The sequence below is a fragment of the Propithecus coquereli genome, unplaced genomic scaffold, assembly GCF_000956105.1.
Source record: "Propithecus coquereli isolate 6110/MARCELLA unplaced genomic scaffold, Pcoq_1.0 Scaffold193, whole genome shotgun sequence".
In the NCBI taxonomy this organism is placed as follows: domain Eukaryota; kingdom Metazoa; phylum Chordata; class Mammalia; order Primates; family Indriidae; genus Propithecus; species Propithecus coquereli.
In genome coordinates, this window is record NW_012144190.1 from 2,038,895 (window position 1) to 2,051,591 (window position 12,697).

The following is a 12,697-nucleotide window of genomic DNA, read 5'->3' on the forward strand; positions in this document are numbered from 1 at the left end:
GGGTCTCGCTCTTGCTGAGGCTGGTTTCAAACTCCTGACCTCGAGCGATCCTCCCGCCTCAGCCCCCCAGAGTGCTAGGATTACAGGCGCGAGTTCATTAGACTTTGGTATGTTGTGTTCTATCCTGCTCTACCTCGTTTGCTAAGAAGAGCAAATTGCAAGATGCTGAAGTGATTTCATGGTCCTGGGTCCTGGTTTGGGGACCACCACCCTAAATATCCGCAGCAAAGGGCGCAGGCCCCCTCAGCACACCACGTGCTTGCTCTCGGCAGCGCATCGAGTGGGGTGTTGGTCTCCCATAAGCCAGAGGAGGAAACTGAGGCCGAGTGAGTCACTTGTCCCAAGTCCCCCAGCTCAGAATAGCAATTCAAATGCAAGAGTGGCAGCTTCAAACCCCGAGCCCCGCCCAGCCCCGCCCAGCCCCGCTCACCGCTGCCGGAACTCCTGGAAGAGGATGCGGTTGGGGAAGCCCTGGCGACAGATGCGGATGCCCTCCAGGACGCCGTTGCAGCGCAGCTGGTCCAGCACCAGCCTCGGCTCCAGCTTCCCAGCCTGGGGAGAGCGGTCAGACATGCAGGGTCAGCGGCGGCCACACGGGGGCGCCACTCACCAGGCCAAATGGCCATTTCACGTGGGTCAACCCGTGATTTACTGAGCAGCTACTACATGCCAGGCACTGTTCTAGGCACTGGGGAGACAGCAATGCTCAGCCAGGCAGAACTGCCTGCCCCGGGGAGCTGAAAGTCCGGTGGGAGAAGCTGACAATAATATTAATAGTAATCAAGCCGTCGCTATTCACTGTCGGGAGTAGAGAAGAAACGGTCAAGTGCTGAGGGGAAAGGATCAGCAGGAGGCAGGGCGGGCAGGGCTGGATTTGCACATAGGAGAGTCGGCAAAAGGCCTCGCTGAGACGTGGATATGTGACCAAAGCCCCCAAATCATCATTTTTGGTGGTTAGCTTTCGTTGCCTTTTCTTTTTTCAACAGTAACACACAAATGGCAAAGATCTAAACAGCACAAAGATGCAAATGACACATGCCACTATTTTATCTACCACCAAGAAAGAAAAGAAAGTCTCGCAATTAAACTCTGCCAGGCCACCGACTGTAGGCCACATCTCAACTTCAGAGATGGTAGCGTGGACAAATGTCGGCCTCGGGTTTGATAAAATACGGTATTTGCAGACAGAGAAACCAGATACACACACACAGACCCGCCCAACAACCACAGCTCCATCATCACCTCCTCCAGGGAGCCTTCCCTGACTTCGCTGACCAGATCAAGCCCCACGCAACATTCATTTAGGGTGGTTAGTTGAATGTCAGTGCCCCCGATTAGACTGTGAGCTCTGCAGGACGGGGCTGGCCGTGCTTTCCTCTGCCATGTATCCCCAGCCACACCCAAACCTGCCACAGCAGGTGCTCGACACATTTAAGTCACGTGAATGAATGAATTTCCCAATGGGGCACTGAGCCTGGGACCAGAAGCAACCTGCTCAAAGCCACACAGCCAGCTGCAGGGGGTCCTGGAATCGGATGTGGCTCCAGCCAAGCCCAGACCTTTACCCACTGCCAGAGCCACCCTGCCCCCCCCCTGCTGGGTCACTCACCCTCTTCTCATGGTTGGGGACAATGCAGCGGACGAAACTGGGGTTGGTGTTGCTGAGTGTGGCCATGAGGCGGCTCAGGGACTCCTTGTAGAGCTGTCCCACTGTCCGGAACATGCCCCGACGGGGCCGGCCACCTGGTGGGCCATCCCCAAGGCTGTTGACCTGTTCCAGCCCTACGATGCCCTCCACTGTGGGGGGGAGGAAACAGACGCAGAGAGAGAGGTGGGTCAGGGGTCAGTTTTAGGGAGCCAGGTTGGTCAAAGGTCAAGGGTCTTGTCATTTATAGGACTTGGCACTTTACATATGAAACACCACATGCAGCCTATAAGGTAGGTATCATCGACCCCTTTGGACAAATGGGCAAATTACGGCTCAGGAAGGTGGGAGACTGCTCCGGGCCACACAGCCTAGAAACTGAAGGTCCAGGACTAGCAGCCAGGCAGTCACAGTCCTCTCGAACCCTGGTCATTGTCCCTTCTTCTCAAGGACACGATCTCTGTTTTCCTTACTAATTGATGATGATAACAATGACAGCAAATGCTTAACTAGCACTTACACTCTGCTAGCACTGCTCAAAGCCACGTACGCACAGTGGCTTCATAAGCCTATAGGAATCATTCCCATTTTACAGACGAGGAAACTGAGGCACCGAGAGGGAACACAGTGATAAGAAACCCAGCCCAGATGCATTTTTGGAAGCTGAAACATATTAGAAGCTGTAATAACGTCTTGCCTTTACGGCAACAAAAGCACAGAACACGCTAAACTGCCTCCCCGCGAGCCATTTTCCCAGACAGGCTCAATCTCACAGTAACTCTGCTTTCTCTGTCGCCCCTTGGTGGCGCCACTTCAGCCAGTGAAAAATACCCACGGATTCCTTCCGGATTGGTCTCGAATCATGCCAGGTTTCTTAGGAACCCACGGCCAGGGCGGAGTCTGATGGACTGCAAAACTCAGCCCCACTAAGTGTCATCAGCTGCCAGCTAGATCATCCATGCCCAGGGCAGGGCCTGGTGCCCGGTGGGGCACAAATGTGATCTTTTCCTCCCCAGGCTCAACACTCTCCCCTACCCCACACTCCCAATGATAATTATTATTTATTAAGTTCTTTTATTATTATTATTATTTTTTAAAAATATGGAACACTCCACAAATTTGTGTGTCATCCTTGTGCAGGGTCCATGATAATTTTCTCTGTATCGTTCCAGTTTTAAAACATGTGCTGCTAAAGCGAGCACCATTTATTAAGTTCTCATAGCACAGATAAGAGCCAAGGTTCTGGGACCCAATATCCTGGGTTCAAATCCCGGCCTTGCCACTTAGTGGCTGTGTGATGTTACTGGCAAGTTACCTAATGTCTCTGTGCCTCAGTTTCCCCCTTTGTACAATGGGGGTAACAGTACTAATACCTCCATTATGAGGTTGTTTGGAGGATTCTGGGTGTCAAAAATTATAAAACAGCTTGACACAGGGAATGGCACATAGTAAGTGCTCAGGAAACACCAGCCGATACTATCGCAGCTGTTTGTGCTTTTACATGAGGTTTAGCTGGAAGAAAGGATTCTGCTGCCACGGGGTCTGAAAGCTGCTGAGGGAGACGGAGAGACCCCACATCAAGGGGAGAAGGGACAGAAGTTCGAAATCAGGTTCCCAGCCCAACAGGCCCACCCTCCTCATGCAGCAAGCCTCACCCATCGATGCAGAGGCACCCACCCCCTGACGCAGAAACAGCAGAGCCGAACCTCCCTGCGCATCCTGGAGGCGACGGCGGGAAGGAGTCAAGGAAAGAAAACTGTTGGAAGCCCCCGTGTTCTGGGGAGTGGGGACAGGTGAGGGGGGCAGAGGGGAAATGGCAGAGAGATGGTGAGGAGAGATGCATGAAAAGAGAGGGAGGAGAAAAGGTGGCAGGAAGAAAAAAAGGAGACGGTTATTAGTCAACAACACAGGGCAAAGCAGGAGGGAAAAACTGAATGGTGGCCGTGAACTTTTAAAGTCCTGTTCACCTTCATATCTACCCACTGACAGCATCAATGTTGGCTGAAAGGACAAATGTCTTCTGTGAAAATTTAGTGCAAGGAAAAAAAAATCTCTCTCCCTAGAGAGTGTATCCCTTTTTGCTCTGGCTGCCAGGAAGCTCGAGTACTAAACTGATGCTCTCAGCCCACTTGTTTTTGCCTTTCAGAGGAGAGTTTATTTCATTTACTTTTTCCCCTGGGCAGCCAGGACTCTGGGCCCCAAACTCTGGGCTAAAAGCAGCTGTAGTAGAGATTGACACAAAAACGGCCCCAATTCCCCACTCTTCTGTCCTCACACCCTTTGCCTGTGACTTGGCGCTCCATGAATCCGGGCCGGCCTGTGACCAGCTTTGTTTGGGAGAACTACGGAGGAAGTGCCACTGTGCTAGCTCTAAGCTTACGGTTCAGGAGGTTCCACTTTCTCTCTTGGAACCCTTTGAGGGTCAGGCACACACGGAGTGGCACAAATGAGGGATCACTGGTGGGGGGAATCACGTGTCTGTGAAGGTGGCACAAGTTTTAAAGATAGGGGTAGATTTTCAGTCTGGAGATGATTCTCACGGCAGAATCTTGTTCTGCTCCTCAACATCAAACGCTGCTTTTCCTCCCCTCTTGTGTAAACTATATGAGGCACGAAAATCAAACTTCTCTAACATCGGCTCACGAGATGAAGCACTCCAAGCTCTTTTGCTCCATGAGTTTGTTTTGGGAACCACCCATCTTGCTCATTTTGTTTTCTTGCCTAATTGCATAGCCTGGTGCTTTTACACCCACCCCTTTCACCGCAAAAAAAGATGAAGGCAAACTGACAAATGCCAGAAACCTGAAATCTGGAAAACCCAAGACGCTGGTTCTGCCAGTTTTATAAAACCATTTCTCAAACCTCCTCTCAGGATGAGGGGCAGCAGACAAGTCTTAGGAGAGGTCGGGGTCCTACCACGAGGCATTTGGCTTTTCTGCCTGTGACTCCTAGATGTATCAATCCTAAACGACCAACAGCCAAAGTCACAAGGGCCTAGCTGGAGCCAGAAAGTGCCCCAAACCACATCTTGGCCTGTTGTTCTTTTCCTCTTCCCTGGGGGACCGCGGGGGGCTTTGTGAGACAGCAAAGAAAGCAAAGCCTAAAAGTTGACTAACCTGCGTAACATCACCATTCTGAGGTCTCTTAATATTTTTCAGTAGAATCTCTTAATTTTTAAGGGAACACATGCCATCTACAAATAACAAGTCTACCTTTTTTTTAAAAAAAAATATTCATATGCTTATTTTTTTTCCAGTCTGATTGCATAGGCTAGTATTGCTAAAAACAACGTTCAACAGCAACGCTGACAGTGGGCATCCTTGTCTGGTTTCTGACTAAGGGGGAGTGTTTTATCCCTGAGTATGATGCTGGCTTGAGGTGTCAATCAATCCCTCGGCCCATCACTGATTGGAGGTATTATTTGTGAGGCTGTCTGTTCTGGGTCTGAGCACACAAGTCGGGTTCAGACCGCAGCCTCCAAAACGAAGGTGCTCGCACTGCAGGTTGGGAGGAGGCATGCCCAGACCTCCGAGGACGGGGCTGGGGAAGCCGGGCCTCACCATCTTTCCAGATCTCTGCTGTCAGCCGGTCTGCGCTTTGGTGAAGCAGGGCTGCAACGTTGTCATTCAGAGGGTCCATGTTTTTCATCAGCCACTCATTGGCCTTGTAGTCGACCTGGATGAAGGCAGGCAGAGGCCGGAGACGGCTCGCAGCGCTCCAGATCTGCCCAGGAGCCTCCCAGAACCCGGACTCGCCACGGACAGGAGCGTTGCTGCCACCTTGTGTCCATATCCTGCACTGCACCCGGGCCAGCACGGCCCCTCTTCTCCTCCTCCTCCAAGACGCCCCGGCCCGCCTCGCTGAGCTCCTCCCCCACCGCTCTCCTGCTCACTCGCCTCCGGCCGCCCTGGCCCCCTCGCCGCGCCTCCAACACGCGGGCTCACTCGCGCCTGCGGGTTCTCGCCCCTGCAGTTCCCGCCACCTGCTATTCCCACCACAGGCTCCTTCCGAGTGTTCAGGGCTTTGCTCTGAGGTTCCCACAGAGTCCCGGGCCCGACCACCACATGTGCCCCCCACCCCCACACAGGGGCTCCCGAGGGCAGCGCCCAGGTCTGACGCATGGCCTCACTCATGACCTAGCACGGGGCTGGGCACACGGGAGGTCTTAGAAAATGTCTGGGAAATGAACTGAGTGCCAGATAGGGGACCACACGGGCTCTCCCGCCTCTGCCTTCGTGTTCCTGTCCCCTCCGGCCTCCACCCGGCCTCTGCTGGCCGCCTGCTGCTCATCGCTGAGACCAGGGGTGGGCACACGACGACGGCCCACGGGCCAAAGCCAGCTGTCATTTCTTTTTGTAAATGCTTTGATTGGAATACAGCCCTCACTGATGTCTTCGTTTTGCGCTACGACAGAATTGTGTAGTCGTGACGGAGACTGTCTGGCCCGCGGAGCTGAAACTAGGTACGACCTGGCCCTTTACAGGAAACGTTTGCTGACCCTTGACTCAGATTTCAGGATATGGGCACCAGGTGAGCATTACTCTCTACCTCGGCTTTTCTCCTCTGGCTCTACCCTTAGCTGCCCCCATTAAAACACCTATCAGCCTTACATCCTGATGGGCTGGATCTGTCTCCCTCTCAGATAAGGAACTCGTGAGGACAGAAACCGTGTCTGACTCATGTCCCTAGCTTTGCTGAGCACAGAGCTGGGTACACAAAGGCCTTTGCACATGTTTGCTGACTGAGTGAATAAAATGCACATAGTTTTCCTCCTGGTGAACTCCTACCCATCCCTCAAAACCTATTGCAAATATCCCCTCCTTAAGTAAGGTTTTACTGATCTCGTCAGACAGAGTCCTCGCTCCTTGGGCTCTCCTAGCCCCTGCCCTGTTTGTCTGGACATGAGGAAACCCCTGATTTCCTCCCACGCCCTCCCCACAACTTGATCCCCACTCCTGCCCACGTGCCCAGGGCTGCGCCCCAGTCCCTACCTTGCCCGCATAGTGCAAGACACTGAAGTCGGCCTGATCCCGCAGGTGCCTTGGAAGCTGGAACTTGGGGTGGCCGCCCTGCTCCTGGGCTACCTTCTCCACGAACGACTTGTCTGTGGCCTTTGGGAACCAGCACTCCTCGTCCAGCAGGGCCAGGAGCCCAGGCGGGTTGGCCTGACCGTTTGCAAGAGGGGAGAGTAAGTCAGACCCCGGCGTGATGGGCGCTTGTGTTGCTGCTGATTTTTAGTGTGTAAGTGACACTTGGACAAGCCACCAAAGCGTGAGGACAACAGTTGGAGTTAGAGCCTCGTGGCAGGCACGTGCTGGCCCTACCCATCTAGTGGTCAGAACGGACCGAGGGAGCAGGCGCTGTCATCTTCCCAGGGAACCAGCAGAGAGCCCTGAGGCCCGGCAGGAGAGGAGCCGGACAAGGTCACAAGACGGCGGAGGAGGCGGATTTGAACCCGGGTGCGGGCGGGGAGGGGCCTGGGGCTCACCGGCCGCTCAATGAGGTCGATGCAGGGCTGCAGGTCGAGGCCGAAGTCGAGGAAGGTCCAGGGGATGCCCTCGCGCTGGTACTCCTCCTGCTCCAGCACGAACATGGTGTGGTTGAACAGCTGCTGCAGCTTCTCGTTGGTGTAGTTGATGCACAGCTGCTCGAAGGAGTTCAGCTGCGGGGGACAAGGACGCGTGTGAATAGGAGGACAGAGAGGGGCATGCAGAGACCCACGGAGAGAGGGGGGCAGAAACCCAGAGAGAGAGAGAGGAACAGAGTGCGGGAGCCCCACGTCCCCCTCCAGCGCGAGGGGCAGACCTGGAAGATCTCGAAGCCCGCGATGTCCAGGATGCCCAGGAAGGAGGCGCCCTGGCGGGGGCTGCGGTCCAGAGCGCGGTTGAGACGCAGGACCAGCCAGCGGAAGAGGCGCTCGTAGGTGGCTTTGGCCAGGGCCTCCAGCGCGAAGTCAGCCTGCGGGGCGGGGCGCGCAGTGAGGGCGCAGCCTGCACATCAGCCGCCCCGGAGACACGGGGCGTGGACAGGGCAGGGGAGGGGCCTCTGTGCACGGCCCTCTCAGGGTTCACCTCCCAGCCTCTTGGTCGTGAATGCCACCAAGAACGAGGACACGAGCCACGGTCGAACGTTCCTGAAGTCCTACTGTGTGCCAGATACTGTGGGAGGTGCTCAGGGCATGTTAGCTCACAGAAGGAGTCCTCCTCCCACCCTTCAAACTAATTTCCATAGCACAGAGGTTAAGAGCGTGGTCTCAGGAGCCAAAGAACCTGGGTTCGAATCCCAGCTCTACAACTTATGAGGCTGTGTGACCTCAGGCATGTGAATAAGCCTCTCTGTGCCTCAGTGTCTTTGTCTGTAAAATGGGGACTGACAATAGTTCCCCAGCTGAGAACTCCTCTTCTCCCCCACAGTGTACTTCATTCTCATATTTCAGTGCCCAGCTGAGGCCAGGAGAGGCCTCTGCTGGATTCTGAAAACCTCCCTGGCCTGTGTTCATTTCTCTCCTCCCTCACCGCCACCACCCTGGTTTAGCCACCATCATTGCCTGCCTGGGCTATGGCCGTGCCCTTCTCATGTCTCCCTGCCTCTACCTGTGCCCCAATTCTCTGTGCAGCAGCCAGGGGATCTTTCTACAAAAGATAAACTGAATCAAATCACTCCCTGGCTTAAAGCTTTACTGGCCTCCCATGTACTATGGATAAAAATCACCTCCTTACTGTGGCCCCTAAGACCTTGTGTGATCTGCCCCTGCTGACCTCTCTGATCGCAGCTTCAACCACCCTGTCACTTGCTCTCTAGCCTCTCTGACTTCCTTCATGTTCCCAACTCAGCAAGCTTGTTCTGGCCCCAGGGCCTTTGCAGTCACTGTCTCCTCTGCCTTGAGCCATCTAGGTCACACCTCAAATGTCACCTCCCTAGAGAAGACGTTCCCGACCACTCAAACCTCCTCCTTTATTCAAGGTGTCACTGTCTAAAAGCAGACTGTTCATCTACCTTCTTTAATATCTGTGTCCCTACTGCAACTTGAGCTCTGTGAGAGGCTGTCTTTGCTTTGATTACTGATTTTATTTTCAGCACCTAGACCAGAGCCCATAACTGAGCAGGCACTTGGCGAAAGTCTGTTGAGTGAACGAGAAAAATGGCATAAACAGTTTAAAGATCCCAGACCAAGGGACCTGCCCGCCGCCAGCCCCGCCTACCTGTTCCTTGGTCTGGGCTTTCTGCACGTAGTCTCGGCCAACTTTGATGCGAGGGGTGAGCAGGGCTCGAGAGAAATCTGTCACCCCCAGTCCCAGGAGGCGGCAGAGCTTCTGCGCAGCTAAGGGCGAGAGGTGGCAAGATCTGATCGGCAATGGGAAGTGGCACCAGCTGAGGGGTGGGGAAGAGGGCGCCGCTCCCCACTGCTGGGGGGCAGAGATGGCCCCAGCCTTTCCCACCAGATGCGTCACAAGTCCTGAGAATGTGTATATGCTCTGGCCCAGCAACTCTCTCTAGGAAGCAGAGTTGGCCAGAATAACCCTGGACGTGAGCAAAGATCACACTACGAGGATGTTCCTAACAGTGTTGTTTATAGTGGAGAAAACCAGGAAATAACCCGAATGCCCAGAAAGGAGGAATTGGTTATTCAACTGAATGAACATCCTGCAGTCACTAAAAATTGCACCAGGAACTCACTACACGGTACACATAAGACGTGTGCATTTTACAATACGTATGTTTCACTTCAAACTAAAAAAGGAACTCCAAATATTGGATGCCAGTTAATGATATGCAGGCTGAAGTGTGTAGGTATGAACTATACAAGTGTCTGCAACTTAGAAATACACCAAAAAATACAATGGGTAAAACGATACGCAATAAAGCAAATGTAGTAAAATATTAACAATAACATTCGTAATAAAATGTTGGGGGGAAAAGCTACTGGAATAAGCATTCACTGAGGTGGCCAAACACAAAGTAAATATTTAAAAATTAATTGTTCTTCTACATTGTGGAAAAGAAGGAAAAAAATTAAAATACAAACAAAAAAAATACCATTTATAATTACAACAAGAGTAAAATATCTAGGGTAGAATCCTTTGGTAAATACCGAAAGATAATAGGTTTCTAAATAAATCCTTTTGGCTTTTCTATATGTTTTTTACAAGAAAATATTGAGAAAAAGTTTCTGTTGGAAAATACTGAATGAAATAGAACAAAGTATGTAATGCACAAAAAGGAAAACACTCAGGCTACGGAACGTTATGCAATATTGTCTCATTTTTGTAGGGGAAAAAAATGCACAGAAAAATGTCTGGACGCCAGAGTGTTAAATAGATGTTTTTGCAGAAGATGAGGGTGAGGCCGTATAAGCAGGTGTGTTTCTTCTTTCTACTCAGAATTCAAACAATAATAAATAAACGTTTTCAAGCATCTATCACGCCCATAACGAAAAAACAGTTACTACAAATACTCAGCTCCAACAGAAAAGGAAAAGGAAAAGAGAAACTCCTAGAAGGAAATGCACTAAAATGTCAACAGCGATTCCTTCTGAGAGGTGAGGTTATGAGGATTTAAACTTCTCCTTTTGTCTGAGTGTGGAATGGTAGTTTCTAATTCTTCACTTTGCATTATATGGGAAGCATCGAAGAAAAAAAAAATGACTGAAAAAACATCCTGGACTGCGCCCTGGAGTACTACGCAGCCCTTAACAGGACATTGTCCCTTGGGTTCTGAGCCTTTGGTGTGCCCTTGGCCAGCTGGTGAGGCCCATGGACTGCTTCTCTGATTAATGTTTGCAAATGCACGAAAGAAAACCCAGGCGTTCAAAGGAGACCAATTTTACTGACTACAGCTCTCCCTACAGACCCCAGATTAAGAAATCCCAGTAGAGTTCTAGTTAATAACCTGGAAAGTTACCCCCAGTGCATTCAGGGAAAAAAAGCAGGTTTCAAATGTTTGTAAGGGCTCACCCCAGTTTTGTAAAACAAATGCATGTGCACAGCACACCTGCTTGTACGTGATCAGAGCCCCCAAATGCCGCAGGTAATGTTGCCAGTCACCAGTATCGTGGGTGAAGCCTCCTGCCTGCATATTCTCTGCGCTGTGCAGCTTTTAAAAATGAGCCCTTTTCTTCCATCTTATTTGTTCAGGAAAAAAAAAAAGCCCATAGGATTTTGTAATCAGGACAGCGAGCTCTTGCTGTCTCCAGGGAAGGGCGTGTGAAGCATGGGTCCGTTTCTGTGACGATCTATATCCGCAGTGATACGGATGTAGAACGAAGCCCAGAGAGAAATCCTCCGAAATGCGAGTATTAATTATCTCTTGCGAGTATGATTATGGGTAATTTTCTCCCTTCCTTTGGACTTTTCTGTCTTCCCAGATATTTTCCCTTCCAGCCTGTATCACTTTATAATAATAGAGAAGCATGGCCATTTCCATTCTGGTTTTTAAAAAAGTAATATTGACTATAATTCTGTTTTTTAAAGGCAAAAAAAAAAAAAAGTCTATCTCTGCAGCGGCCAGAGGCCAGGAAGAGACGCCCCACCCTGCTGCTCTCCTTTGTGGCAGAGGCTGGTGGCATTCAGACTTCCCGCAGCGCTCACGCTTATTATTAGAATATTATTATTATAACAGAACGAGGAGAGAGCGGGAGATGTCATTTCAGCAAAGACGCAGCACCCTGCTGCTCTCCTTTGTGGCAGAGGCTGGTGGCGTTCAGACTTCCCGCAGCGCTCACGCTTATTATTAGAATATTATTATTATAACGGAACGAGGAGAGAGCGGGAGATGTCATTTCAGCAAAGACGCAGCAAAGGGCAGGACATCGGAGTGGCCTGGGCCGCAGGCAGGACGGGGGCTGCGGGGACGGTACCTGTGTTGTCCGGCATGGTGGCCTGATCCGTGTTCCGCTCGCTCTTCAGGACGACGTTGCCGAACTGGAGAACCGCCGACACCGTGCGCAGCATGGCTGGGGGACAAGGAGAGAGGTCACGCCGGGCTCCGGACCCAAGCTAGCCCCTTAAAAGCTTAACTTGAAAACCTTAAGGCAAATGACACCATCGCCCCTCGGCTTAAAATCCATCTGCGATACTGGGCAGGCCCTGACGTAGGGGACTGGATCGGAGAATCCTGGTTTATTTCACGTCTGAGGTTGGCTCGTCACTCCAAAGTGCCTGCTCCTGTGTCTGTTTTATAAAGCGACGTCCTAGTATTAAAAAGGACTCAGGGAAATGAACAAGGAAGGTCTATGGTGATGTGGGAAGATTTCTAAAATACTGGGTGAAAAACGCGAGGTGCAGAATGCTGTGTCTACACATACACACGCTCTGTCTACACAGAAACGGAGAGAATATTCACACAGCCCATGACCCGCACTAGAATGTTCTATGGAGTCACCCTGAACACCGAGTTAGGGAACACGAACCATTGCTCCTGGGGGAAATACGGGGTCAGGGGCCTGTGAGCCTCTGGTCACAGCATTTTCATCAACCAGTCAATACGTGGCTTTGTTTTGCGTGTTTCTGCTTAAAGACGCTTTGTTTAACATGTATGTTGCAGACTCTCGGCCAACAGCGCTGTGACTCGGCCTTCACGGAGCGTCTCTAACACGTCCTTCCTCCACGCGGCGTGTCACAGCCTTCTTGCTCTTAGGAGCACGAGACAGCACTCCAGCACCGTGCTCCGGGGACATTTTAGGCAGTGAAATCACCAACAAAAAAATCATAAAGCATTCCCACTTAGAACTGGAACCAGACAAGGTTGCCCACTCTCTCCACTTCCTTTCAATATAGCGCTGGAAGTCCTGGCCACAGCAATCAAGCAATTGAGTGGAATTAAAGGCATACGAATGGGAACAGAAGAGATCAAACTCTCACTATTTGCTGATGACAGGATATTATATCTAGAAAACCCCAAAGATTCAACCAACAGGCTCCTGGAATTGAAAAATGAATTCAGTAAAGTCTCAGGATATAAAATCAATACACACAAATCAGAGGCTTTCGTATACACCAACAGCAGTCATACCGAGAACCAAATCAAAGACTCAATTCCCTTCACAATAGCAAC

General features: G+C 51.4%; 1 protein-coding gene across 1 annotated transcript in view; it reads right to left on the reverse strand.

Moving 5' to 3' along the window:
• Positions 1-12,697, reverse strand: part of MYH14 (myosin, heavy chain 14, non-muscle) — an 89,143-nt gene that overhangs the window by 51,412 nt on the left and 25,034 nt on the right. Inside the window, 8 exon segments of the mRNA XM_012643149.1 lie at positions 355-552; positions 1,610-1,797; positions 5,206-5,320; positions 6,637-6,810; positions 7,134-7,307; positions 7,451-7,603; positions 8,848-8,966; positions 11,502-11,597. Of these exon segments, the coding sequence (XP_012498603.1) occupies positions 355-552; positions 1,610-1,797; positions 5,206-5,320; positions 6,637-6,810; positions 7,134-7,307; positions 7,451-7,603; positions 8,848-8,966; positions 11,502-11,597 (1,217 nt within the window).